Genomic DNA, 27,202 nt, shown 5'->3' on the forward strand with positions numbered 1-27,202 from the left:
CTCCAGGTGTGAAATGAAGCGTGAAGGATGACAACATTTTCAGTGTTTAGAAAAAAAAACACTCCCAGTAACTGAATACAGGGACCAACAGCATCAGAAGTATATCACAGAGGTATTCTCTTATGATAATTTCTGATTTCCTAGTGGAAGAAAGTCAGTACCAGAATACCAGTAGCTTATCTGCTTTGGGCCATGCTTTCATTATTTTAATTTTTTCTTAGTAGCTTTATGGGAATGATTCCTACAAGTCAGCAGAATTACAAGGATTGTTGCTCTTAGATTATGAAGTTCTGAAGTGTTTGAGAAGTGAAAAAAACCTAATTTGTAAAACCAGGATAAAAATGCATGCTTTATTTAGCTAATAGATTGAGTGACAGGCTAAAGGTGGAGCTGAGGTTTGTATAACAATGAGCCTCAAATCCATTTGGAAATGTTGTTGTTCTGATAGAGTTGATTCTAAATGTCAAAATTGAGCAATCAGATGGATTCAAGTTCCTCAAAAGAGGATTTTGGTGACATTGTCTGACAGGTGGCTGTACCTGAGCAGTCGCTTTTTAGGGAGGTGTAGATGTAAATGAGCTTTTCTAGTGAGCTGCTTTCTAAGTCATCGAGACTACATCACCCTATTCAAGGATATTCTTCAATGCAGTGGTGGTTTTGTTGTTATCAGTGTGAAACTGTGGAGTTTGCTTCTGGTCTTTAAGTTGTGTATGTGAAAAAAAAAAAAAAAAAGGCCTGTTTACATAGTTCCAGATTCTGGTATTTCTTCTTAAACAGCTGTACCTTCTCCTCCTAAAGCAGCTCATGCTGCCTTTTGTCACTCCATTGGATGTCAGCCTTTTGGGTCATTGATTGACTTCTTTAATTATTCATAAGAAAATATATTTTCCTCTGTCAGCTGCAAGCTCATATGTCTTAGATTTGTCTGTTATTAAAGGAAAATCATGAATGTGCTTTCAAGCTACAACACACGTCTCTTGGTTTTTGGGAAAACAGAACATTGCTTGCCATACAAGTGAAGTTATCCTGGCTGAGGGCAGCCTGTAGCTGCCAGTGTCACCACAGGGATTCAGATCAATTCACAGATACCGGGGTTGTTGCATCACTGCAGCCAGTTCCGGGCTGACATCACCCAGCTGGGTGTTCTGCCCCCGTGTTACATCATGGGTGGGAGCCCACAGCTGAGTGTCACAGTATCTCTCACATCAGTGTTGCCAGCGGATGTAGTGGTTGCAGACATTTGGTTTTGAATAGACAGCCAAAATCTGGGCTTTGCTGGTTTAAATTTAATACAATAAAAATTCAGAGTGTGTGGGGAACACGTGCAGATCTCTGATGACAAAAGGCAGATTTTTATCAACAAAATTTTGTATCCAAGCCCAGGTCTAGAGCTGTCCACCTTTGTCATAGATAATTGGAATGAGAGCAGAAGCCATATTCACATCACAACAGGATTAGTGGGCTGATCCCATTAGCATCTCACATGAACTGGAATTCTCTGCCACCCTGCTGGTCTGAGTGCCACCAGCAATGGAGCTGCAGCTCCCTCTCTTTGTAGTGTATGCAGTGGGTGCCCCATACCCTGCACAGCGCATCTTTATGCATCACTGATTGTCCTTTGGAGACAAAACTGGTGTTACAGCTGAAGTTCAAAATGTGTGAACACAGCCCTGCTAATGTTCGATGTTAGAGCAAACATTCTTCTTTGAGCAGGAAGAGTTTGCATTTAATGCCAAATGATGCAGTTTGAAGCACAGTGTATCTCTAGTCGCATTTAACATTGGATTTGCTGGCTTTCTGCACAGAATCCCAATTAAGAGAGAAAAGGTCAGTGATCTGACTCTGCTCTGAGATTTCATTTTGTATCTGTACTGTTGGTTTTTTTATCTTTCACAAGGAGCATAGTTTCAAAGAATGCTTCCCCTTTGCCAAAATTCCACATCATCTTGCCTTCAAGGAAACACATCCATTTTTAGTAAACTAGGAGAGCCTCTTTTTTTAAGGAAGATTTCTGGTAACAGTGATTTTAACCCATGAAATGTGGATACAAATGAGTTAATCCTAGTTCAGCTTATAACAACTATATTTTATTCATATGATTATTCATAGTGAAAATCAGTATCTGTGCTTTTAAGGCGGAATTAGTCATTTGTTTTTTGCAGTTTAAGGTATGAGAAGCAGCAAGGGTGTGCACCTGCATGTTAAAGAAAATAGCCTGCATCACATTCATTACTGCTTGCTTGTTAAAAAATATGAAAATTTAAATAATACTTCAATATTATTTTTTCTGAGAAATTTCGGTTTACACAATAATTTGTGCTGTAATACCTTTCTGTTTTCTGGTTGTTGAAGTCATTTCATGCATACAGTAGCAGAACAGTATGACCACAACAAGTCTTAATTGGCAGAGTATTAATTGGGTATTTTGAATACCTTAATTTTTTCCTTTACCTCACTTCCAATTTCTCTTTTGAAAAAACACCAGGTAGTGGTGTGCTGCTGGGCAGCAAATATGTGAATATATAACCAATCACTGGAATGCTTTTGTTATCTTCTGGTTTTGTTACAGCTGTGCCTCTGATCCAGGTGTTCTGAGGAAGATGATGGGAGAGAGGATGGAATTGCTGAATTGTTTCATGCAGTCACCTCTGTACTCTGCCCTATTTCTGGTCACATTTAAGGTCTACTTTTCTGGCATGGGAGAGGATTCCAGAGAAATTGAACAAAATAAAAAAATGTCACTGAATCTTAGGGATGCTGTGTTCTGGACTTGGGGAAATTTAAATACTTACTGGAGGTTTGGGGGGGACAAGGCAGATATTATTTGCAAATAACCAAAAGCAGTTGTTGAATTTGCAGATTCAGAATTCACGCTCTCATATGTTGCTTCTGTCTAATTCTCAACTCTTGTTTTAGCTTAGTTGTTCTTTTCCTAGTGCTTGACTGTTTTTATTGGTCCTGGCCAACCCTCCCTCTTGACTCTGTGTTTGGGCACATGAAATCACAGATTCTGTGTATAAGACAGCAATCTCATGGTCATCATGAGTAAAAATGCTCTAAATTTGTTAACAAAACTTGCAACTGGTTAGACTCATTCTGAATTATTTAAGAGACTATACTGCAGCATCAAAATTCAGCTGATTTAATCTGTTTTCCACTGAATGTCTACTGCTAAATAGGAATGCCAAGTTTTAAAAATCACTGTAGAGTGAGAGAAGTCTGCAAAAACCTATTCATTGATGCTAACCAGCTTTGATGTCTTTTATCTATCACACTCTGAGCTCTTTTGTTGCTTAGAAAAGTGTATTTTCATTTCTTCATACCTAGTATTATTTTTGCAGGGAATTATTTCTGTAGCAATACTAAATCATTGTTCAGAGTATGTGAAGTTCTTGACTAACTTGTGCCTTATGGTCTGCACAATGTGTAAAAAATAGTTTTAAAATGTTCTTTGGTAAGGTAAAGTGAAACAAAAAGCAAATGAGAATTCTCATATTTGTGGTTAAACCCTTTCCAAAACAGAGTAGAAGGAAACTTTTTGTCACTTTTCTGCTAGAAAATAGGGCTCACTATTTCGGAAGCCTATTTCTCTGTTAAAATGGGTACAATTTAAACTGCTTTTGCCAGCACAGCTGTGTGAAGGAGGGATAAAGCTGTGAGCTGAAGGATGCTTGTATGCTGTGGAATTCAGAAACTTTTACACCTTATACATAAAACAGTGCTGTAAATAATTCTTTAAATAGATGGTTAAACATCCAGTCAATGTGGGAAATAAGTATCTTTTCTAAATTACTCTTGCTTGCTTCTTGTCTTCTCTGAAATAATTCGCATTCTTTTCTCTTTCTTGCATGGTAACATACGATTGTATTGTGAAACCTCTTAGTAAGTTGTGTGGATGGCAGATAATTCCAGTGTGGTTAGCTGCACTTGGTAGAAATGTTTCAGGATACATGACTTATGTTGGGACAGTATGATTGAAAACCTCTCTTCTCTTGATGTTTTACAACAATGTTGGCAGAGAGATCCTACTAGGAATGTCACAGTTTTGGACAGCACATTGTAGCACAGCGCTAAAACTCTGCTTTGAATCTGCTGCAGCTCTACAACTTGGAGGGGAGGGCTGGAGTATGCTGTCATTTTCCCAAAATTATGAATTAGAATTAAACTATGGAAGTAAAGCAGAAGGGACCTTAGGACATACTAGAGCACTCTGGGAGATGGGTAGTGCAAAATAAGTATCCATTGCATAAATTCTTGGAAGTGTGTGCTGTGTTCTGCAGGAGATACACACAATTAGTTTACTGACTCCTTTGTTACACACAGGTTCTTTCGCAGGTTCTGATCAGTCCAATTTATTTGCTGCTTCCACTTCAGTGGGAGTTCAGTGAGTGCTTTAAAATGCCAAGAATATTCCCTGCTGCCAAAATAGGGATTTTTCTGCCTGCACCAACATTTCTCCCTGGTTCTGGCATGGGGTTTGTGGGAGAAGTGATCAGAAAACCGCTGTATTTCTGATCGTTTCTCTCCCACACTCTGGCAATGCAAAGCACCTGGGACAAGCTGTAGAGGTAGCAAAATTCTGCTTTGGCAGTAGCAGGAAGCAGGATCCATCACAATGATCTTTCTTTGCATTTATCTGATGTTTTATCTGGATTAGCAAATGGTAAGATCGGGATGTTATAAGAGCAATCTGTAAGCGCAGGCTTTTCTTCACTCTTGGAAGAAAAGTGGGGGAAAAAGAGAAAAATTTTTCTTTTTCACAAAAAGAAAACTAGGGCAAAGATCTCTAACTGTTTTCTGTCATAAAATAATAAAACTATTCTAGATATGCAATGCAAACTTATTGCTGGCTTCTATAATTTTTAACTCCCACTATTAATATTAATAGTTTTAACTCCCACTATTAGAGCTGTCGGAAACATTCATTTAAAGTGTTGTTTTTTCAAAATCAAGTTTGGACAAGTTGAAGCTGAGGCCATGTTTGGGCCTGATACCAGCTGGAAAGCACTTGGAATTTGTCTATTGGGGGGGTGCAATTTTTAATTTTTTAATTTATTGTAAAAAATTTTTATTGATGAACAGACAAGGGTTTCATTATGTTCCCCATTAACTTTTTGTATTGGTGGGTTAGAAGTCTCCTTGCCTTTCGTGCTTTCTTACCTGTGTGCACCCTGCTGAACTTTATATCCGTCATAGCCCCTGCTGTAGTGAGCTCATACCTGGAAGTTGGGTAATGCTTCTGTCAGAACTCAGAACTTTGGCACTTATAAGCAGCAGCTTTCCTTGACCTTTAAAGAAAAAGGAGCACTTTGCAACTGCATTATTTATCACGGTGCAGCTTGTGGAGGAGGGTAATGCTCGTGGATATTTTGTGTCCATGGACTGGTAATTGGAACTGTCCAAGAAAAAATACTGATTCTTCAAGTATAAACATTTGGTAGGTGTTGTGGTTAAACTTCTTTAACCTAAACAACCTTGCCAGGCAAGGAACTTAGTGAAGTTCTAAGGCAGCTTTACTGAATCTCTCTTTCTTCCCTCCCTTCAGACTTGTCACGGAACAGACTGTCGGAGCTTCCAGCAGAGGCCTGTCACTTTGTCTCCCTCGAGACTCTGAATCTGTACCAGAACTGCATTCGACATATCCCAGAGGCTGTTTCGAACTTAAAGTCTTTAACATTTCTAAATATCAGGTAACAGTTACCTTACAAATTTTGCTTTAGCATGAATAGTCTAGGTTTATCTATTTTGGTGCACCCATAAGTAATGCTAACTTGTTATGTTGTGTATGATCAAAGCAACCTGAACCAGTCTTACCCATTTAGGTGGATCAGGGAACGTGAGGATTAAGCAGCAGCTTGTAGAGGAGGAGTATGAAGAAGAAAGCTAATTTCAGCTTGAAGGAATAAATAAATTCCAGTAGTTTCCATGTGAAATATCACCATGCAGACTGAAAGGAGAGCTTTTGCATAGTCTTTGCAAAGCAGCTCTCAGCAGCTGAGTAAGGCTTGTGCAATATCCCTTTACCTTCATTATACTGGTGGCTTTGGAAGATCTTTCTCAAGCATTAAGACTTCTCTGTCAGCATTACAAGCAAATTGCTGCAACTTGGCCTCTTGATGAAGTTCAAATGCGTACAGCATCCTCCATTTGTAGAGGGTCTTTTAGTAGATGTGGAAAGTTTCTCTTCAGAAATTGGCAGAGATATTAATGAAAAAAGTCTCAGGCTATTTCTTCCTGGTGTTATAAGCACACTAAATTGAAAAAGTATATTTGTTTTTTTTTTTCTGTTCATGTGAAAATTGTACGACTAGGATACGGATTTCCTAATGCTGTATCTCTAGTAGGTGCAGTACCATTATTATCCTTACTTAATCAGAAATACACTTTAAATATTCTGTGTATCATGACTTTCTCTGTGGCATTCCATGTGTGCTGACCCGTGAGGAAAGCTTTTACACTCAGCCCAAATATGCTCCTTTGTGACAGAGCATGGCCAGTTATCAGAGGCACCTGAAAGGGCACAGAAACATCATGTTCCTCCACACTGAGTTCAGAAGCCTCTGATCAACCTTGATACTTGATATTCAGAGTTTGTTCACACGTAACTAGATAAAGCAAGTAATGAAGAAGAGCCTCATGGAGCTACTTTTGTAGTAACTGCATGAAAACTGATTTGATCATCTAAATGGAGTGTGCTTTTTGTATGTGTCTTTCATTTCATGAATATTTCTCATTAGAATTCTGATTATTTTGTTTTCTTTCTGTCCAAAAGTCGAAACCAGCTTTCAACATTGCCAGTATACCTCTGTGAACTACCACTAAAAGTTTTGATAGCAAGTAATAATAAGTTGGTTTCAATACCTGAAGAAATTGGACAGCTCAAACAGCTGACAGAGCTTGTGAGTATGCACTTGATTTCCAACTATTACTGTTCTGCTCTTGGTGTAAGGATGATCTCTGTCTGCTACAGTGTCTCTGTGTTTGGTTTTGTACAGAGGTGTTAGAAAAGATTTTTAAATACTCTGAGATTTTAAAAGAGTTTTATGTGAGGGAAAAATGCACTGGAGAGCAAATGATCCATGTCAATTTAAATGTCTTCTCTATTCTAGAAAGGAAGGCCTGGTGGAATTAAGAGTTCTTGTTTTTCTGGCAGAAAGCTTTTATATAGCAAGTTGTGCTGTCTGAAATACTATGGAATAAATTGAAATAAATTTCTACATCTGAATGCTTAATCTATTAAAGCTTTTATTTCCCCTTGTGTTTAAAATAAGAACAGCGCTTCATATCAGCAGTGAGATTGAATGAGTATACGGATCTGAGGTGTCTTAAATAATAAAATATTATTGTAAATATAATATATAAATACATATTTAATATGTATTTCATTATAATTAATTATAATAATTATTATAATTATAATAATTTAATATAAAAAATAAAATAAATAGCTGTCTTTTTCTTTCTGTGCCTAAACAGAGCTGCATATTTGAATTAACAGAGACTTAGACAGTGGTAACTCATTCTTTGCTCTTCTTTGTAGGATGTGAGCTGTAATGAAATACAGACAATACCTCCACAGATTGGCCGTTTGGGATCCTTGCGAGATCTAAATGTCAGAAGAAATAATTTGGTGCGTTTACCTGAAGGTGAGGAAACAGCTCTCAGTTATAACAGCAGAAACGTCAAACACTTCTCTATTTTCAGTCCCTATTTTTTCCTCTGAGAGCTGAAAGCAGCTTAATTGTTTTGTGAAACACATATTTTTATACTTTTTCTCACACTCTTCTGGTATTCTGAATTATATCTTTGTTTTCTATCTCCAGAGCTTGCTGAGTTGCCTTTGATTCGATTAGATTTCTCCTGCAATAAAATAACAACAATACCAGTTTGTTATAGGAACCTCAGACATCTTCAGACCATCATGTTAGAAAACAACCCTCTCCAGTCCCCCCCTGCACAGGTAAACTGCAGCTACAAAATCAGGTTACTAGTTCAGCTAACAAGGACAGAACTAAGTTATAAACTGAAGGATTATGTTACATATTTGTTATTTAAGAGCAAGAGAAGTTTAAATAAATTCTGTTGTCTAAAATTGTTAAGTAACCAGCACAGCTTGAAAAAGCCCTTTTATTCTCTTTTCTGTATTAGTAGTTTCTGCTGTGGAATAGTACGAAAATTCCACTAATGTTGGCTTGAATATTTCTGCTTTTAGCATAGGAGAGAGGAAGCTCTGTTAGGCAAGACTGATTTTCTGCCACTTATATTCCAAATTTTGACTGAGGCCTCAGTGCTGCAGGTTTCTGGTCCACTTTGCAACAGAGCACTTAAATTGGCCTTTGAACTAGAAAGTGCAATATTGTTAGTGACTAATTTGGTTTTCACTGTGGGTATACAAGCCCTTGAGTATTACAGGTTCTACTGTGAGCTGCTGCATCAGAGTTGAGAGGGGCACTTGCTGAAACTTGTCGTTTCAGTGGGGTTTTGCTTCCCTTGTGAAAGCAGAGACAGCTGTTACTGCCTTCATTGACTATAAATTTGAGCTGGCTTTGGCAGTCTGCCACGGCCATTCAGATCTGGGCATGGGTGGGATGCATCTGTTCTGATGCCAAGGGTATAAATTCTGGTACTTGTAAATGCTGGTGTCTTGTTTTCATGATGAAATTTCAGCATCCAACTGACAGAGTTGCCTGCAGACCAGGTGTACTTGGAGGACAGTTCCATTTGTCTATTACAAGCATCCCATGATGCTCCACTATAGCTGTTCCTCTAAAATGCAGTGAGATTAGAATAAAAGATACATTGGTTGATGTAAATGTGCTCATTTGTTATTATTCTCAACTGCATCTTGGATGTTTGCAGTGTACTTTGAAAATGTATTGTCAAATTATATACTTACTTCTTTTTTTCTTTTTTAAGATATGTATAAAAGGAAAAATTCATATATTTAAATACCTGAACATAGAAGCATGCAAGATAGCTCCAGACTTGCCTGATTATGATAGGAGACCCATGGGATTTGGATCATGGTAAGTTTTGCACAAGGCGTGTTCCCAGTTTTAATGGCATTCAGGAAAATTTTGTCAGTCACCTTGAGTTTATTAAAAAAACAGATCAAGCATTGTTCTTTTGCAAGTGCATTGAGGTGGCTTTGAAAAATATTGTTTATGGTATTTCATGGTGCATTCTAGCAAGGTACCAGTGTGTAAGAAGTGGTTCAGGAGATGACCTGGGCAGTGTCATGTGAAAGGCAGTGTCAGAGCTGATATGCAGTAAAAAGAGAGTAATAATAAACGAAACAGAGGGTATCCTCTTGTGTTGTTAACATGAATGTTCATTTTACAAGATCTTAATATTTTCCTCAGACTTATTGGATCATATCCCAGCTGTGATTTTTAACCTTTTGTACAGAATTTGTAATGGCTGTGTTCAAACCGCAGGTGTAAATGCTGATCTCCACCCTGTTAGTAAACTGTTATTTTTGGCAAGATTTCACTTGGCACTGCTGCTTGGCATTGTAACACAAATATTGGAACAGTCAGCCATATCAGCTGCTGAATTGAGATGTCTAGCAAAAAGCAGGAGATAAGATTTATTTCTGTTACGTGATACACAAGAAAGGGAGTCAGTGAAGTATATAACTGAATATATATAAAAATTACTTCAGTCATCTTGGAAGGCAGTAATAATGTGTGGAGGAGGAAGTTGCTGAAGGATGTACTTCTGCCTTAGCAGCAATAAAACACAAATCAAGGGACTTCACAATAAATCATCGTGAGTCAGATTTATGAAGAAAAATTTGCATGAGGGACTGACAGTGATTCCTCATCAGTACTGAATGTCATAAATTACTGTTCTAGATGAGGTCAACATATGAGCATGTCAAGGGTTAATCAATTTCCAATACAAGCTGTTGCAGATGGTTTCTACATAACTGCTGCTGGATGATTATAAATGTGTGAAGTGTGTAGCATTGGATAGGTGGGTGTAGTTGTGAGGGTTGGGAGGACAGAAAACAGCTTTCTTGTTTAAAAGGAGTAGTCATGGGCACAGTGTTTACATATTTTTGAGCTTCCAGCTAACTTTAGTGTTAGATCTAAAGCTTTTCAAATTCTCCAATTGAAAAGGGAGGCTAAAAGAAAATTTGTATCAAAACACTTCCTCATTTTTGAGCTCCTTAATTTGCAGTAATTGTTCAGTTTACAACAGGGTGCTCAGGAGATGCTGAAAATATTGATTCATTTAAAATGGAATTATAGTGCAGATGGATTTTTCTTTGACCCATGTTTTAAAAATATATGTAAGTTCTATGACCTGTTAGTGTAGTTATGGTTCTATTGTCAGTTATTCAAATTAGTAGCTCTTTAACTGCATTGGGTGACTTCATGGTCATTTTTTTTTCTTCCCACCCAAAAGGGGTTGGTTTTTTCTTTCTGATGGTTTATTATGCAGATGATCTTCCTGTACAAATACAGGGCCATAAAAATGGAACTCCTCTGAGTTAATCAAAACTCCATGCAGATACAGGAGTTCATCTTCTGCATAGAAACAGATGCATAGTTTAATGTTTCTCATCTGTAGCATCCATCCCTCCTGGTACTTCTTTGCTATTTTATGTCTATCTGAAAACCAGAATAGGCCTTGATAGTAGTCTGTCAGTCTTCTACAAAGATGATGATAATAATAATAATAATTTGAAAATAAGTATTTCCTGAAAGTGGAATTTCAGAGGGAGCAGCAACTTGAGAGCAATGCCAGTGAGAAAATGACCTGCAATTTAGTGACGATGGGGTGAAGCAATTAGCTTCCTGAAATTCATTCTTCCTTGTGCATTATGTAGTAATTACTGGTGCAGTTCTCCCTGGGGCATGGAGTGCCAGTAGGACAGTTGAGCCATTGTGAAATGCCATCTGCAGTGCATCAGACAAGCCCCATTGTCTCTTTGACTGTATCTATCTGCAGCAGTTGCCAGCATTGACATCTGTGATGGCTGTAGTGCTGAATTACATAGTTTCTAAGCACAGAAATTTAAAGAACTCTATGGCTGTTTGGTTATATGTATTGTAACACTGGGCACGTGTCTAATGCCTTTGTGTAGACATGTCATTGACAAAGCTCTGTAAATGAAAACTGTGCTTCTACAGTTATTATATTGTGATGTATCTGAAATACTGTTCAGCTAACTACAGTTTCTTATGTAATTATGACACAGAAGACATTCATGTAATACATGCTGCATACTTTTGAGTAGAAGCAGTATATTCTGTATTTTTAGTGATTTTTGTCTATATTTATGCTTATTTATGTAAAAGTTTCTTTGACAGTGTTTTTCAACCAGAACATAAGTAGTAGAAAACGAAAGTTTGACTTGCTAAGCAGAGAAATACAAGACCCCTTAGCAGTTTGCTTTGTTTAATTTCTCTTTGGGAAACATTTGAAGAGTGGATCTATCCTCTGAATCAGTTTAGCTCTGAAGGCAGTGGCAGCTGACTGACAGGGATGGTGAGCTGTCAGCACGCACCTCCTGCTCTGTTGTAGCAAGTGCAGTGTGAGGTTTTCAGACTTGCTGAGCTTGTGAACATGCTGCAAGTGTGCTTGGTGGCCTATTCTGCTTTTGTTCTGTAATAGCTGAGAAGCTTTTGGTGGTGTTTGTATCACAGTAACTAAAACTGTGTGTTTGACAGCCATGAGGAGCTCTACTCCAGCCGTCCATACGGAGCACTCGATTCTGGCTTCAACAGTGTGGACAGCGGAGACAAAAGATGGTCAGGGAATGAAGTAAGTGTTGCAGCTTTATTTTTGTTGAGGGCAGTATTATACAGGAAAGAGAATTAAATGTATGCATCTGGAAGCACATTCCATAGGTAACATGCATGTGCTGGTGTGCAGGTTGCCTTGAGCCAATATTACTTGTTTTATTGGAGAAAAAACAAGTTTAATTTTATATGGGACAGACCCCAGGTTGGAAGTATTAACAGAAATGTATAAAACAATGCATGAGAGGTTAATTTACTGGAGCATAAGAAATAAGAAAAATAGGGTTCCTCATTTTAAAAACTTTGTAACAGTATCATATTACAATGCTGAGTCAACTGTAATTATTCATGAAAAGATGTTTCAGTAAAATAATTCTGAACATGAAAATTCAGCTTTGGAAATCAGCTGGAAATTTTGTCTTCTTCCTTTGTTTAAAATGTTAAAGTCTGTTTGCCATTTAGAACCAGGGAAATAGGATCTCTTAGCAAAAAGATTGTCAATTATTATTGCCACAAAGAAGTTCCCTCTTCCTCTTGGGAAAATAGCCAAGACCTAAAGTGTCACAGTGAACTGTACTCCATACTTGCACTCCTAGCTTGATTTTAGAGAAGGTGCTAGGATTTTCCATCCTGGACTGTTTTCAGTCACGTGCAGGTACTGCAATCAAACCTGTAGGCTGCTGGTTTCTGAAGAAAGCTCAACTATATGTTTTTTTAAAAAAAATACACTATAGCTGTCTTTTGCTTTAAATTAGTGTTTTGTGGTTGTAAAACAGAGCAGTTGAAGGACAGATCAAGAAGTACTGAATTACAAAATTATGATTCTGAAAAAAAATGTTTCCAGACTTCACTGTTTGTTTTCCAAAGCCAACAGATGAGCTCTCAGATCTCCCATTACGTATGGCAGAGATCACCAAGGAGCAGAGATTGAGAAGAGAAAATCAATACCAAGAAAACAGAGGGAGTGCAGTTGTAACTAATGGTGGAGGTAAGCAGTGACCTTTGGCTAACAGTATTTATTGTCATCATTATTAAAGTTCCAGAATGTTTCCTATAGATAGTAGTTTGTTTAAAGAGGAAAAAACCCAGAAAGGTCTTGGTGGAATTACACAAAAACAATGTTGTGGAAATTGTAAAAATACTGGGTTTTTTTAAGGATGTTAAAGGCAAAATCAAATAGCAGCAGAGTACCTATTTTTTTGAAAAATTTGTCAGCTTTTGCCTATGTCCTATGTTAAAGTCTCCATCTGCTTCAAATGGTATTTTGGAATATTGAATTTCAGTGCATGGAGTTTTGCTGTTAGAGCTTCTGTGGAAATTTTACTGCAGTAGTAAATTGTTAGTGCTCTGTGCTGACTGCTGTCAGAACAGGATGAGCAATTTTGTCAGGGAATTTTATATTTCCAACTAGTACAAGTAGCTCATTCCAGTTTTGGATTTTAATCCAAACTTTAATATCATCTTGGAGGAGCTGGTGTTTCTGAGTGTCAATTGTCTGAGTGTCAATTTTTTGCTTTCTCTGCCACCTTCTAGAAATATCTGAAACTTTTTAGTTGACTCTTATTCTTTCACACATTAATGGGGAAAAAATTCAGTTCAAATAGTTAAATTCTGGCAGATAGAAGATTTGAAGACAGGGTGTCATGGGGAGCTCTGGGCAGCCTTAATAACAGGTAGTGCTGCCAGCTCTGCCTCCAAGGCTTACTTTATTTTGTTGTTTGGGTTTTGTACACCAGGGGTTACAAAATGTCTCGCAGACTTTTAAGCTGGAGCATGATCAGTTTATGATCTGTATCTGAGAGGGGCACAAACCATAGCATGTGGCTGTCAGAGATCCAGATGCTTTGCAGTTTTGGGTTCCTAACACAGATATATAACTAATATCTTTCACCTTTTTCTGTATTAGGATTATTATCATCATTATTTAATAAGCAAGCCTGGAAAGAAGGGGAGTTTGGTTTTTGGCGATTTTTTAAAGATTTGAAACTTAGATGGAGATTTAATGAAGCCACAGTAAATAGGAATGTAGTTTTGGATGGTTGTAGTAGCAGAGGGGGTGGCTTTGGCAGTAACAGTTGCTAGATTGTGTGGTGAGGCAAAGAGAAGTCTGTTTTAGACAAGCAGGAAAGGGACGGGGGAGTAAAGAAGAATGTCTGCAAGAGTCTGGAGCAAGTTTGGGGAGAGTTGTAAGAAAAAAGAAAGCTCTAGTGCTCTGAAAGGGAACTTATGCTTTCCCCTCCTTCCCCAGTGCAGTATTTTTCACCAGAGGCGTTTGCTCAATGTCATGACTCTCAGAATCCCTGGGCAGAATGTGGAAAAGCAGTGACAAGTGAAAAAATTGCCCTACATAGTATCTCCCACACAAAGGAAAATCAATACCAGTCAAACTGTGCTGTTTCTTGCTCTCATTTCAGTGATTCCTAATTTCTTTTTTCATTCTTCTTTTAAAATAAAATTGCATATGCCTTATATTGTTTTAGAGGGATTTTGTTGTTTTCTGTAGTGTTGTTCATTATTTCCACATACAATTCTTATATTTATTGTGTTTGCATTCACATAACTTAGGCTGCTCTCTATTTTGTTGTAGTAGTAATACTAGAAGAAGGATCTGTCATATCCATTCTGACTTTTCTGACAGAGAACTAAGAGAAATTATTCCAAAATGTACACAAGTCATTGTACTGTCCTGATACTAGCTGAAAGATTTTGATATATAGTTTTTAGTTTTGAAAAGGAAATTGCAGTATTTACTTTTTCAGTCACTGCAAAAGCATCTGCAGCCAGCAGTATAAAAGTACCTGCTTGATACATGTTCCTCATTGCTTTTTAAAAGGCATAAATTTTATCATTATTTCAAAATTTTTTTATCTAATGTTAGGGGGCCTGGCAAAATCCGAGAGCTTTCAGGCTGAGCTTTCCCAGATGGCAGAAGAAGCAGGGCCTTAGTTCCTGGCCTTGCTGCCTGTTGTGTTTTCCCCTCTGTGATGGGTTATCTAACTGTGGGTGTTGTCTCTGTGTGTTTGTCAGTGGAACACGATCTCGATCAGATCGACTACATCGACAGCTGTGCCACGGAGGAGGAGGAGGAGGAGGTGAGGCAGCCCAAGGACCTGGAGAGCCTCAGCTCGCAGTTCATGGCCTACATCGACCAGCGGTGCATCTCCAGCGAGGTGTGCTGCTACCTGCACTCCTTCAGCTCACACCCCAGCAAAGCCCTCGGGAAAATCTGCCCTGTTGAGTCACCTGGATGTTCACTTCTGGAGGGAGTCCTTGGAAACTGAACCTAGAGAAACAGAATTTTAGTCACATCATGTTTCCTTCTGTGTTCTGTCAGTCCTAATTAATACCTATGTACACAGTTACAGTTCAGTGGCTCGCTGTGCAGACTACATGGAAAACTTGTCAAAGAAAAAATCTTTGTGGCTGTTCTGCCTAGACAGTAACTATGGTCCTTTGATTCAGATGTGTCCTTTCAAAGTTCTGTGTGTTTTGAAGCAGAAAGAGATTTGCTATTTGAAGAAAGAAAAAAAGGTGGATCTTTAGATTTTATGTAGGAATTGGTCCCTGTCTTGTCAACCTTATATTATTGTGTTTAAAATCAGTCACACAGCTATGAGACATGCATTCATTTTGCAAAGCTCATAAATTCAGTATCAGAACACAGAACCTGAAGCACAAGAGCAAAACTCAGAGAAATCCACTGTAGGCAACCCAAGGACTCCTTGCTGTAGATAGGGAAAAGGCCTTGGTCAGCATCACAACAGCTATTCCTTGGGGTCTGTCTTGTCATAAAAATTAAACTGCTTTTAGCTGAAGGAGTGGTTTCTCTAAAAAGACCGTCCAAAATACTACTGAGGAAGGCTAACTGCAATATAGCATCATGCATGCAGGCATGAGTGGAAATTGGCAAGTTAATCTTGAAAGGTTTCTATCTTGCTATGTTAATGGGTGTCAGTGGAAGTTTTTAAATAACACCAAAGGCAATATGTCTCTGTTCCCAATAGGATAAATAATTGCTTAAATTAAACCTGAAGCGTTCTTATTAATCCCATGTTTTGCTTTCTTCGTCCTTCTGGGACCTGATTTTAGAACATCATAAAAGACCATCAGCTTGTTTATTCTGTGTTTCTGAGAATCCAGTCTTCACTGCTGTGCACTTGTAGAGTTAAACTCCAAACAATGTATTTACATTTCAATACAAATTTTATACCTTCATTAACTTCTCTGCATGATTCTTAATACTGGAGGTTTTAAAATCCTGAACTTATCAGTAGGCATATTTAATCTTGAAATTATTATTTATTTAAATTGGAGAAAAAAAATAAGAATGAGCTTGCTTGGTTGGAAATGAACATCCCTGACTTGCCTTTTGTGCTTCTTTGTCAGGTGTTTTAAATACCAGTAGTTACAAATGAAGCTCTACAAAGAGATTGTTTGGCATTAATGTGGAGTTTTCTGAATAAATTACTAGCTTAGTCTTTTGTGGTTTTTTGCTTAGAGCTCACCAGTAAAGCCTGTATCCATCAGAGAATTTCAGAGAACAGAGGATACAAGACGACATTCACATCAAAACAGGTAAGATTTACTGTGGTAACAATAATTTTATCCAGAATTTCATGATGAATGTAGAGCATGTATTCACTGAACATGTTTAGAAAATGGCATTGTTTTCTGTTGCTTTGCCAGAAGTGTATGTGGCTTTTTTTTGATAAGTTATTGCTCCAAATTAGGAATTGGAATTCTGATAATGGCAGTGAGTGGCAAATGGCATAACTATTCTATGCCAATGCTCGATTTAAAATTGGTTGAATTGGTTAAATAAATCTGCACAATTAAAGCGCATATTTTTAAAATGATTTCATATCTGCTTTTTGTTATTTAATTTGTGCTTTGATTAAATAGTTGATTTAAGCTGTATTACATAGAGGACAAAAGGGATAAAGGTACTTGCAGGAAGGTTAGAGATACTGTGGAGTATCTGATGTGCCATAAGGACACATTGTTGGTTGACTCCTGCTGGTTTTGGGATTGTAGGAGATTCATTCATTTTAAAAAGTACCTTTCTGGGCCATAATCATGAGCTTACATCAGCAGAAGGGATAGAATGGGAATCAGTTCTGGAAACAAGTTGCCTATTTTGATGAAGTATGCTTATGCTCTTTAATGATTACTTGGCTTATTGGAGAGAATGCTTATCTGTAAAATAAAGGTCAGAATTGGACAGAGTATCAATAAGGGGTGGTTAGGTTTCTGAAAAGAATTTTGAATGTCTAGTTAAAAGAAAAGAAGATAAGCAAATAAAAGATAAAAAACAAGCAAATGCTTGCAAATGAAAATTGATAGAATCTTTATTATACCATTCAAGCATTTCAGTATTCTGTGGAGTGAAAGTGACTCCACAGAAAACCAGCCCAGTTGTACTTGGAATGTTTGGAGGGGCAGGGGGGTAGTGGAAAAGACAACTGCTAGTCCTGAGTATGTCATTACTTATGCTGTCAGTAGAAACCGATTTTCATGGATTCTAAAATGGTATTGAAAGAGCAAATGAAACCAAGATTAGTGTGTAAATTTTTCCAGAGTTTTGGTAGCATTTTAATAAATGTGCAGAAAATGAGCATATACAGTAGCTGTACTGATACAAGGGAGGGTAACTTATCCAGCATATGTCAGCATTTCTTATCCTGTCCACAAGTCAGGTATAAAGTATTATAGCAGTTCTGTCATGTTCTCTGCCAAAATAGTGAATGCTCCTGGTTTGAAAAGTTGATTTTTTGCTTGTTTGTTTACTCATTTTTTTACTTGAACATTGGTGGTCAACATGGAAATAATTAGACTTTATGAACACTGGATTCCATGATAAATCTGAAGGAAATAGGGGAAGGCTGGTTAGCTGGGGAGAGCTGCTGTTTACACAGACAGATGTTAATGGTAAAGGAAGTTGAAGTTCAGTAAGGTGTCCAGTGATTTCAAAATTTCACTTAAGGATAGCAGCAGATCCCCATGCAGAAGTAGTTAATCAGCCATCTGAATGAATTGCAGCTTACTACGCTGCAGCAGAGTGAAATTACTAAGGCACTAAAACCAGATCATGTTGTTATTGCCTTCAAAATTGTGTAAAAACAGCCATATGACAATGAGTAATTTTTTGTATTTTAAGCTTGTATTAGTCAAATATTTTATTTTGTGACAACCACAAGCTGTAAAGTGCTTCCACAGGAATTCTGTGCAAATGCCTTGGCAGGCAGCCTCTTTTTTTTTTCTTTAGCATGCTGGAGCCATTAAAACTTTGAAAGTTGGATGTAACGCAGACTTCATCTCAAGAGTACTTACATTAGTTGATTCAATTAAATAAATACAGTTTCTGCCTCTGGACAGACTGTGGAGCATTCCTGCTGCAACAAAGCTGTGTGTACTCTGCTCTGCACACACGCCTTGGCACTGAGCTGAGCCCAGTCTTGTCTGTTCAAAACAGCTCTCAGTAATGGGTCTGTCATGTGCTTCAGTGCTAATTTAAGTAACACAGGAGACCTGTAACTTAGGCAAATTCCACATCTCATCTCCATGAGGAAAAGGCCCCAAGTGTGCACGCAGCCAGCTGGACTGACACTTTTTGGAAATGCCTGGTTAAGTGTGTCTGTGTTCCATGGCTGCCCCAGGAGCCAAGGTCGCAGGGTTGAGGCTGTCAAGAGGAAGCTCCTTGATTTCCACCAACTCTTTTTGTAAGCAGCAACATGTCAGGGTACATGCTGTAGGCTGTGGACCTTGGGAATTGTTTCAGTGCTAACAGCTGCCTTCTAGCAAAGAACTGACTGCACAAATTCTCTGTTACGGTTGATGTGATGGGTAAGAGCCAGATGGGTTCTTGTTTACCTTGTGACTCTGAGGGCTTGTGTCGCTGGCAGTCACCTGGCTGCTGGGGTGAGCAGGTTTGTGCTGAAAATACCAAAGGATCCTGACATTTAAAAATAATTCTGCTCTTTCCAGAGCAGAATAAGGCCTGCAATAACCCAAACATTGTCTTAAAAGAGAGAATTCGTCTTCATGTATTCTGAAACCATTGTTAATTAAGCAATTTATGTTTAATTACAAACTGTACTACTTGTAATCTGACTTGGTATCACAATGTGATTTCTTTAGTCCAAATTTCACTTTTGTGATTATCTGAAGGTAATTGTTTGGGCATTTCTCTCACAAAAACAGTTGTAATCTAGAGTAGAATTAATTTGACAGTAGTCTATATGCATCAGTGGCCAAACCCCCTTCCACCTGGTGTCTTACCTGCAGGGATACAGATGAATTACGAAGACCTGAAACTCTAAATTTGATGCAGGACAGAGAGCATCACCAAGTGCTAAGGAGTTATGTGGACAGGACAGAGAGGTAGGGAAGAAGAAACTGAGTGTTTCTGCTGATTCATTTTGTTATTTTCCCCTCCCTCAAATAACCATACTATCCAGTTGTTCCTCTAAATAAGGATCATGTGAAAAAATCCTGGTCTCGTTACTCTTAGAGAAGGGGTATGAAGTACTGAGTATCTGAGTGTAGTAGGCCAAATGTACAATCCCACTGGTACATCTTGTGCTGTAAAAAATTGTTACTAGAATTCAGGAGAAGAAATAGAAATTACTTCACAAAATCTGTCATTCAGTGAGTTAAATCATCATCACAACTGTTAGTAGACAGTTACTCTTCTGATACTTGTGTGTCACTGACAATTCATGTATGCAAAATGTTTAGATTTAAGATTAAAAGTCTACTTTCTGTTTTTGCATTTGTCAGACCCCTGCCTGATTCACCTTATTTTCTCTCGCTATCAAGTCACCACACCCAGGTAACACATAGCATTTGCATAGTTTTGAATGAGTTTGATGCAAAACCAAAGTGATGCTATCCATGAGGCGTGGGCTGTTTCTCCAGAGCCCAGTGCAGCTCTGATCACAGCCTGGTGCCCCTTTGGTTGCAGGTGCCTCCCGCAGATCCCGAGCTGCACCGCCGGCACATCGAGCGCACGCGGCGCGAGGCGCAGCTGGCGGCCCTGCAGTACGAGGAGGAGAGGATGAGAACGAAGCAGATCCAGAGAGAAGCTGTCCTTGACTTTGTTAAGGTGCCTCCTTTTAGTACCTACTCCATACTTTATCTTTTCTAAATTCCTTCATTGTAACTAATTGCCATGGTAATTACTGCTTGTATGTTACACTCCTAGCACTGCATAAAGAATTTGGACAAGTAGCATTTAAGTCCATTAAGTGTTGGTGCTGTAGCTTAACACAAGCAAAGCTAGAACTGGGGAGGAAAGTGGAAGATTTACCCAAACTATGATTGTTGCAAAGAATTCTGATTTTTGCTTATTTCACCTCATTTTCTCAATTTTCATTTGCATAGATGTAACAGGATTGGTTTAAGAAAGAAAAGGCCTATATCTGAGCAGGCATAGAGGCAGATTAACTTTGAAGGCAAATTTGGCAGGGAAGAAATAATCACACACACAAAAATATTATGCTGCCTGATCTATTTTGCCACTTTGTGATAATAAAACAAGTTCTGGGTAAAGCATGGATGCAGACCTATGGTACATCAGGCACTCACTCTGAACACTGAGTCTTCTGTGTATCTCCACTCAATATGAAATCTGCTTAACATGCCAGTCTATTTATATGATAGTTGATTTAATTTTTTTTACTGATTGCTGCTCTGGTCACTTTCCTGAATCTCACCATCACAAATTTAAGAAATGTTATGGTTAATATTTCTTTTGGGTTTAGGGTGGTCTGCAGAGGCAAAGAATGGTTTATTGCTTATATTTAATGTATAAAGTTAGTTTAGAAAAAGGGTCTTAGCTGCCTGAAACTAGGCTTTTCATTAGCAATAACAATTTTTAGGCCCCTGGCACTATTTTGTAGTAAAGCTGCTTATTAAAGATTCAGCTGAGTCTTTTAGTTAAAGATTAAGCTTTTAGGTTGAATGTTGTTCATTGATGAGTCTCCTGGGTTTTTTGGTTTGGATTTGATTTTAGGTTATCTTTCTTCTGTTTCCTTTGTTATTCATGATCATTTTTTCTCAGCAGTTAAATTTCTCCTTTAGGTTGTATTTTGGGTATATTATGCATCTTTCATATGCATAATTTGAGATTTTTGTTTGTTTGTGAAATAAAGGCTGATTTTTTACTAATATTAGGGAAGTTTCAGCTCAGTGAAATTTTCAATTTCCCCAATGCATATTCTGTTTAAAAACTAAGACTTCTGATTTAAAACACTTTCAAACTATGCTGGTTTGTTCTGAGCTTCTGTTTCTCTGTGACATTATTTTAAATTTAATTTTTTCTTTTTCTGTGTAGCAAAAAGCCTCCTTAAGTCCTCAGAAACAAAGCCCAATGGACAGTGAGGTAAGAGTCCAGTAAGAGCATTAATAGGGATGTCAGCAGTTAAATTCTTAGCTCTCCATCAGACTTATTTTCTTCATTGTGGAAAACAGCTCAAAACTGGGTTATAGCATAGTTTTTTTCATGTATTATTAAGCCTTGGGTTGGGGGTTTTTATGGAGTTATTCTAGTCTTTTCTTCTGTTCATACAGATTGCCTGTCCAAGTGTGTTGTTTTATTGTTTTTTGTACATTTTCTATGTTCTCTGCAGAAAATACATTTCATATTCGATTTTAACCTGCTCCTTGTGGGCAGTACAGTTTATATTCTAACAGGAGTGTTCAGGCAAGTTTCAGTATTACAATCATCCTTCACTGATCAGTTTTCTCCCAGTTTCCTGTCATTAGATAACCAGTTGTCCCAGAAATACTAAGATTCAGAATTTTGAGGCCTGTCAGGAAAAGGAATAAATATTTTTAAAAGTTTTTTTTGCTATAGTTTTATAATAATATAGTTTTTATAATCAAAACCAGGAACACAAATCATACAAAGCTCAGTCCTCTAGAATATACAGAGCTGAGCCAATGACATCTGTTCACTCTCTGCATCAGATTTCTGCATAGTAACAGCTTTTCCACTGCTTGCCATCCCCACTTTTGTCCAGAGAAAGATAATTCACTTGGTAGTGTTAATCACATAAAAACTTTTAATATTATAACAAATACGATAGTTCTTTAGCAGCATTTTCCAACTAACTCTTCTTGTTAGGAAGCTACCAAAACATGGGGTAATTGAAATAGTTTTTGCTCCTTTTTCTGTTCTTAATTTATTCTTCTAAAAGGTTCTTTGTTCTACCAGAGTAAGCACTATGAATGCATAGTGTTCTGTATTTGCTTGACACAACACAGAAAGCAGAATAATTGATTCCTTAAATAATATGGCTGCACTGTAATTCCTGGGTCATGTGGCTGTGTCCCTACGGAGTTACAGATAGTTCATGGATTGTTTTGAAGAGCCTCACAGTGCTGTGTTCCAAAATGTCTGTCTGTTCACATGCTGTGTGTTTGTGACATTGTGTGTGTTTCTGACGTTGCTCCATCTCTCCCACCTCCCAGTGTCCCTTTCCATCCAGAAGGTCTCAGCATACTGATGATAGTGCCTTGTTAGTGGTAAGATCCTGCACGTCGTGGCCTTTATCTGTGGCACATTCTAGAGCCTAGAGATGACAACATGTTATGATTGTCTCAGATTAGACCAACTGTTTAGACCTAATCTAAATAGCATAAAACATGACCATGTCCTTTGAAAAGTAGCTTAGCTGTGAACTATGATGTTATGAATATGTTGACACTTTTGCTGACAGACATTTGCTAATAATACATTGATGTTTTCCACAAAATAATTAAAGCTTATATTTTGTTTGAGAGCAGAAGAAAATTACTGATAGTAAAGAACAATTTCTAAAATGAAAAATTCACCTCTAGTCATTGTGGTTTGATTTCTTTTCCATTCAGCTTGCTTCATAATTGATGTGCTCTTCAGTGTCAAGTAAGCAATTTTAATGCTTAGTACACCCTTCTGCTTTAACTTGTCTGTGTCCTGCACATGGGGGTTAGAAATACTTGGCACAAGAAAAAAGTGTTCTACTTATGAATGCTACAAATCATTAAATACTCCTCATACAGTTTTATTGTTTATTAGTCTTAAAAATAATCTATTTTGAACACCTATCAAAAATAAAAACATGTATGCACATAATTCATGTTTTATGCTATTTCTTCCTTTGTGTCATCTTAGCAATGTAGCATAACTAAAAAATCTAATTAATGTCATAATCCATGTCTAGAAAATTAAAAATACACCTGATTTGCCTGCTGTTGCATGACTGCATGCCTAGAATTTATTTGCTTAATTTATGTGCTTCCATTATCTGCCTAAATTTTCTTCAGGCAGTCTCTTGGTTAGAGCGTCTGTCTCCTGAACCGTGTTGGTCAAGATATTTACTGTGTCTTTATTCAGACTTTTTGGGTTTTCTGCTTTCATAAGACTTTGTGGGTGAGAAAGAAAGCTTAAAATGTTAGAGAGAAATTTAATAATCATGTGGCTGTTGAGCGAAATCACTGTCAATGAGCATATTAAAATGTGCTTTCATAGTTAGCCCATAAAAAGCAGGAGAACAGCAGTAGTTTGGGTTGAGATGATTCCTTATTGTCAAGGAATTCGTCTTTGGAACATATTTTAAAGACACCCGTAAGAACTCCATTTCTATTTTATTTTGTGATCACATGACTTTTGTTGTAAATTAAGATACTGAATTTTCAGAAATTATGTTGAAACTGCCTTCCATTGCTATTTGTTTCCTTTTTTTGTCTTTAACCAAGTTTACATCCTTTTACTTCACAAAAAAGAGTGACCAGGCTGGCAGGGAAGGATTGCAAACAGTAATTTCTCTGTTCATTTTTCTTTTGTTTCCTCACATTTTTCAGCAGTGCTAAATTACAATAGTATGTGAAATGCTGGGTTTCTGATCTGCAGCTCTCTTCTGTGGTGGAAATCCACACTGTGCCTAATGATCATGTATGCCAGGGCAGCTGTTTCTGGCAATTCCTGTCACTGGAACATTAGGCCCATACTAGCTCATGAATTTGTATCAATTTTGTTTACACAAATGTATTTGATATGGTAAAAACTTGTTCAACATCAAAGAAATGGTCATCAGTTTGCTTTAAAAAAATGATAAGAGTTTACATTGCTTTTACCGTTTTATATTCTATTGCATTTCATTTGACATTTTCCCTGTCCTTATGAGTTTGAAATTTAGCTAGGTTTAATTTCTGAGGACAAACAGAAAAGCTTTTAAAAGTACTAAATCGAATATGTATTTAGAAAGTAAGTGAGCTTTTATTTTACTACTTTGCTCTTCTGGCTCTTCTTGTTACTGCTTTAACAAAACAATTCAGTTGTGAATCTCCTTTTTAAAATCTTTAGTGTGTCTTTTGGTCATCTCGTTGTTGTCTTTAATCACTAATTAAAATTAAAATGTATTCATGTTGCACAGGCTACTCTGACCATTTCCTTCTGTTTATAAACAACATCAGGAATGTTGGTTTGAAGTCCCAGAATGATTGGCCATACCTTCTGTGAGTGTTAATGGTTCAGTTCAGTTGTAGTTCCTCCTGCATACCTGTGATTTGAAGTGGAGTCTGGATGCAGAACTTCATTACACAATGTGGTGGATTTCTTTGGGTTGACCTGTGATAGATAACTAGACTAAAATGTTGAAGAAGAAATGTAATCACTGGTCTGTCTGAGAAAATAAAAGTTTTGTGTTAGTCAGAACCTCTTGCTGTTCTCACAAGGGTAGTTCCATTCATTACAATGGAGATTACTTGTAGACCTGGTATCAAGCTTTCAGACTTGGCTAATGATTTCAGCCCTCATTGCTTCTAAACCTCATTTTTCTCCAGCTGTCTTCTTGTTTTCTGCTATACTGTCCCTTACAAGGTTAGTACTATCAAAGGGAAAAAAAATCCAAAACACCCTCTCTAACTGCTGCTCAGTTTCTCTGTTGTGAAGCCCACAAGGTACTTCAGAAGCATTAGGCAGCTGCTGTGACCTCTCCTCTCACAACTTTGTGTCATTACTGCCTTGTGCTCCCTTCCTTGTGTTGTTTTCTTGTTGTGGTCTCAAATGTGGCCTGAGGCTGTCATACTACTGCCAGCACACAGGATCTCTGAAACATTTTAAGTTGAGAATAAGTTGAAGTTAAGCACCAGAGTGTTACAAATAATAATGGTATGGGTAAAGTAAGCAGGGCTTGACTTATGCAAACTTGTACCCTGGAGTTTTCTCTCAGACCGTTGGCATTCATTTGTGTATTCAAATGTTTAATAACCAAATTCCCTTAAAATATCCTTATTTGGTTCATGCAGAGTTCTGGTTGGGCTCTCCTTTGACACTCCCTGTATCTGCAGTTGTTTCTGGCACAGGGAAATTTTTGTGACTTCAGTGCTAGACCTAAAGACCACGTGCAGCATGTGCAGAGGGTGGTGTAAGTCTGAACTGCAGCATCCTGGCTCCTTCAGCGTTGTGGCTGCCGTTTCTCACGTCATTCTTTGCCTCACTTCTTCCTTTCTTCCCTCTCTTTCTTTCCTTACTGTCCCTGACAGAATGGCTTTGAGCCTCTCTTTGTGTTTGAGATTGACAATAACACCAATACCATTAAAAGGAGGCCAGGCACTCGCAAACAGGTGAAGAGCATGCGGTGTGTTGGTGTTGTGATTGTCCCACCCTGTGCTGTGCCATGTCCCCTCCCTGTGCTGCTGCTGGGTGCGTGCGTAGTGACCACTTCTTGTTAGTCTGTGTCAAGCTGGCCCTGCTCTTTCTATACAGGGATAGACAGATACACTGATGTTACAGCCCACCTCGTTCTGGTTTACTGTTTTCATGTGCTACCTAATGTGTTGTCTAAATCAAGTGATATTTGAAAATCTTAAAAAATAAAAAAACCCCACCCTTTTGGCCTTGTCCTTCTCTGGAGGAAGAGGTAGTCTTGAGGATCAGCTGTAAGTCTGTACAGGGCCTAAAAACATTAAGACTTGCCCTGAGTGTAAACCTTCCCTTCTAGTCCCTCTGGCTGTGCTGTTCTGAAGTGACAGAATAGTTGCAAATGTTTTAAGAACCAACTCCCAAATGTGTCTTTCACTACCTGTAGAGTTTCTAGATGTCATTTGATGTTCTTTCCTGTTCTGAACTGTCACTTTCTTATTTGAATGTTGTTTCAGAAAGCATAGCCAGCCATTCAGCCATTCAGTCCTCAAATGTTAAAGTTTTGATGGTGCTTTCAGTAGGACACAGGATTTGGCCTTCTAGATCCACTTGTCAGTGACAGTTGGGCACAACTACAGCCCCTGTTCCATAAACAGGAAAAATTGTTTATTTGGCTGGTTTTGATACTGGTCTCATAATTGAAATGTGACTGCACTTTATTTGTGGCAACTTTGTAAATCCTGACACTGATCTCACTTCCCCAAGCGTGAGATTCTACTCACAAAATCTCATTTACTTTGTGTGTAATCACAAGGACCAGTTGTTAGTGTTTGTGGCAGATACAAAGTGTGTATTACTGAGCCTCTTGTATGTGGGTTTTCTGATTTTTCAGACATGTATAACGTGATTCTGTGATCACCTCTTCATTTATAACTTCGCTGCATTCCACCTTTGTGTATAACCTGTCAGCTAGTCACTAACTCTGCTACTGCCTTCTCTTTCTTTCTGCATTCAGTCACTCTCAGGGTTGAACCAAGAAAGCTGTGCTACTACCCTGCCTAGTGCCTCTACCTTCAGTCCTGTCAAGGTATCTCTTGCTATTATCATTCACCACTGGAGCCAACAAAAATATCTTGGACCCACTCATGGGTTTGAACGGGTGTTAGTCTGTCAGTGTCTAATCAAAAGTTCAGTTAGGTTATGAGCCTGACTCACCTGATTAAACTGCAGTAGGTATTACCTCATCTTAGCTTTAGGCTGTGTCTGCAGGAGGCCTGATCTATGAAACAGTAACCAGTCTCTGCTCCAAGGGGTTCTTGGTTGTCTTTGATGTTGCTTTTTCTGTACAAAATCATTTACTCTTGATCAAGTTGAGTTCATCAAAAGTACACTTGTGTTCTTTGCCTGTTTCTCTCTTTCCTGTGGAAACTGCTGTGCTGAATGTATTCCTCACAAGAAATCATTAGCCTGTGTAAGCACTGTGATGGAACTGCAGTGTGTTTCACTGGGGACAGATGTTCAGTAAACAGCAATTCTGCATAAGCAAAGGTGTCAAAGAGGAGTATCCGTGTTGGGGCTGCTGTATTGCCAGTTCTGCATGTTGCTTAATACCTGGTTTTTTCTGTCCCCTTTGCAAAGAGCACTTTTCACTTTGGGTTGGAAGAGTTCACAATCATCTGTCATTGCACAGTCAGTGCTGTTTCATCATTTTTTTTTCCTAAGGAAAAAAAGCAGTTTTGTCATTTCTGTAAAAGCAAAAAACCATCTCTGCAGAGATGAGATTTGGGAAACAACATACAGTGTTTTTTCTTATTTCTGGTTA

General features: G+C 38.0%; 1 protein-coding gene across 13 annotated transcripts in view; it reads left to right on the forward strand.

Annotated features, from left to right (window-relative positions):
- The window catches only part of LRCH3 (leucine rich repeats and calponin homology domain containing 3), a 57,820-nt gene that overhangs the window by 18,821 nt on the left and 11,797 nt on the right, over nt 1–27,202 (forward strand). For 6 of the 13 annotated variants that reach the window (XM_063407815.1, XM_063407820.1, XM_063407814.1 and 3 more), the window contains exons 2-15: nt 5,546–5,690; nt 6,773–6,899; nt 7,541–7,646; nt 7,824–7,960; nt 8,917–9,026; nt 11,682–11,775; nt 12,621–12,741; nt 14,781–14,923; nt 16,252–16,328; nt 19,038–19,133; nt 19,533–19,584; nt 19,717–19,857; nt 21,088–21,135; nt 22,227–22,280. In XM_063407815.1, the coding sequence (XP_063263885.1) occupies nt 5,546–5,690; nt 6,773–6,899; nt 7,541–7,646; nt 7,824–7,960; nt 8,917–9,026; nt 11,682–11,775; nt 12,621–12,741; nt 14,781–14,923; nt 16,252–16,328; nt 19,038–19,133; nt 19,533–19,584; nt 19,717–19,857; nt 21,088–21,135; nt 22,227–22,280 (1,451 nt within the window). Of the gene's footprint in view, nt 1–5,545; nt 5,691–6,772; nt 6,900–7,540; nt 7,647–7,823; nt 7,961–8,916; nt 9,027–11,681; nt 11,776–12,620; nt 12,742–14,780; nt 14,924–16,251; nt 16,329–19,037; nt 19,134–19,532; nt 19,585–19,716; nt 19,858–21,087; nt 21,136–22,226; nt 22,281–24,169; nt 24,252–25,280; nt 25,362–26,395; nt 26,468–27,202 lie in introns of all 13 variants that reach the window. The other 7 variants (XM_063407822.1, XM_063407817.1, XM_063407826.1 and 4 more) reach the window with 6 other exon arrangements.

The sequence above is a fragment of the Prinia subflava genome, chromosome 11 (assembly GCF_021018805.1).
Source record: "Prinia subflava isolate CZ2003 ecotype Zambia chromosome 11, Cam_Psub_1.2, whole genome shotgun sequence".
NCBI classification, from domain to species: domain Eukaryota; kingdom Metazoa; phylum Chordata; class Aves; order Passeriformes; family Cisticolidae; genus Prinia; species Prinia subflava.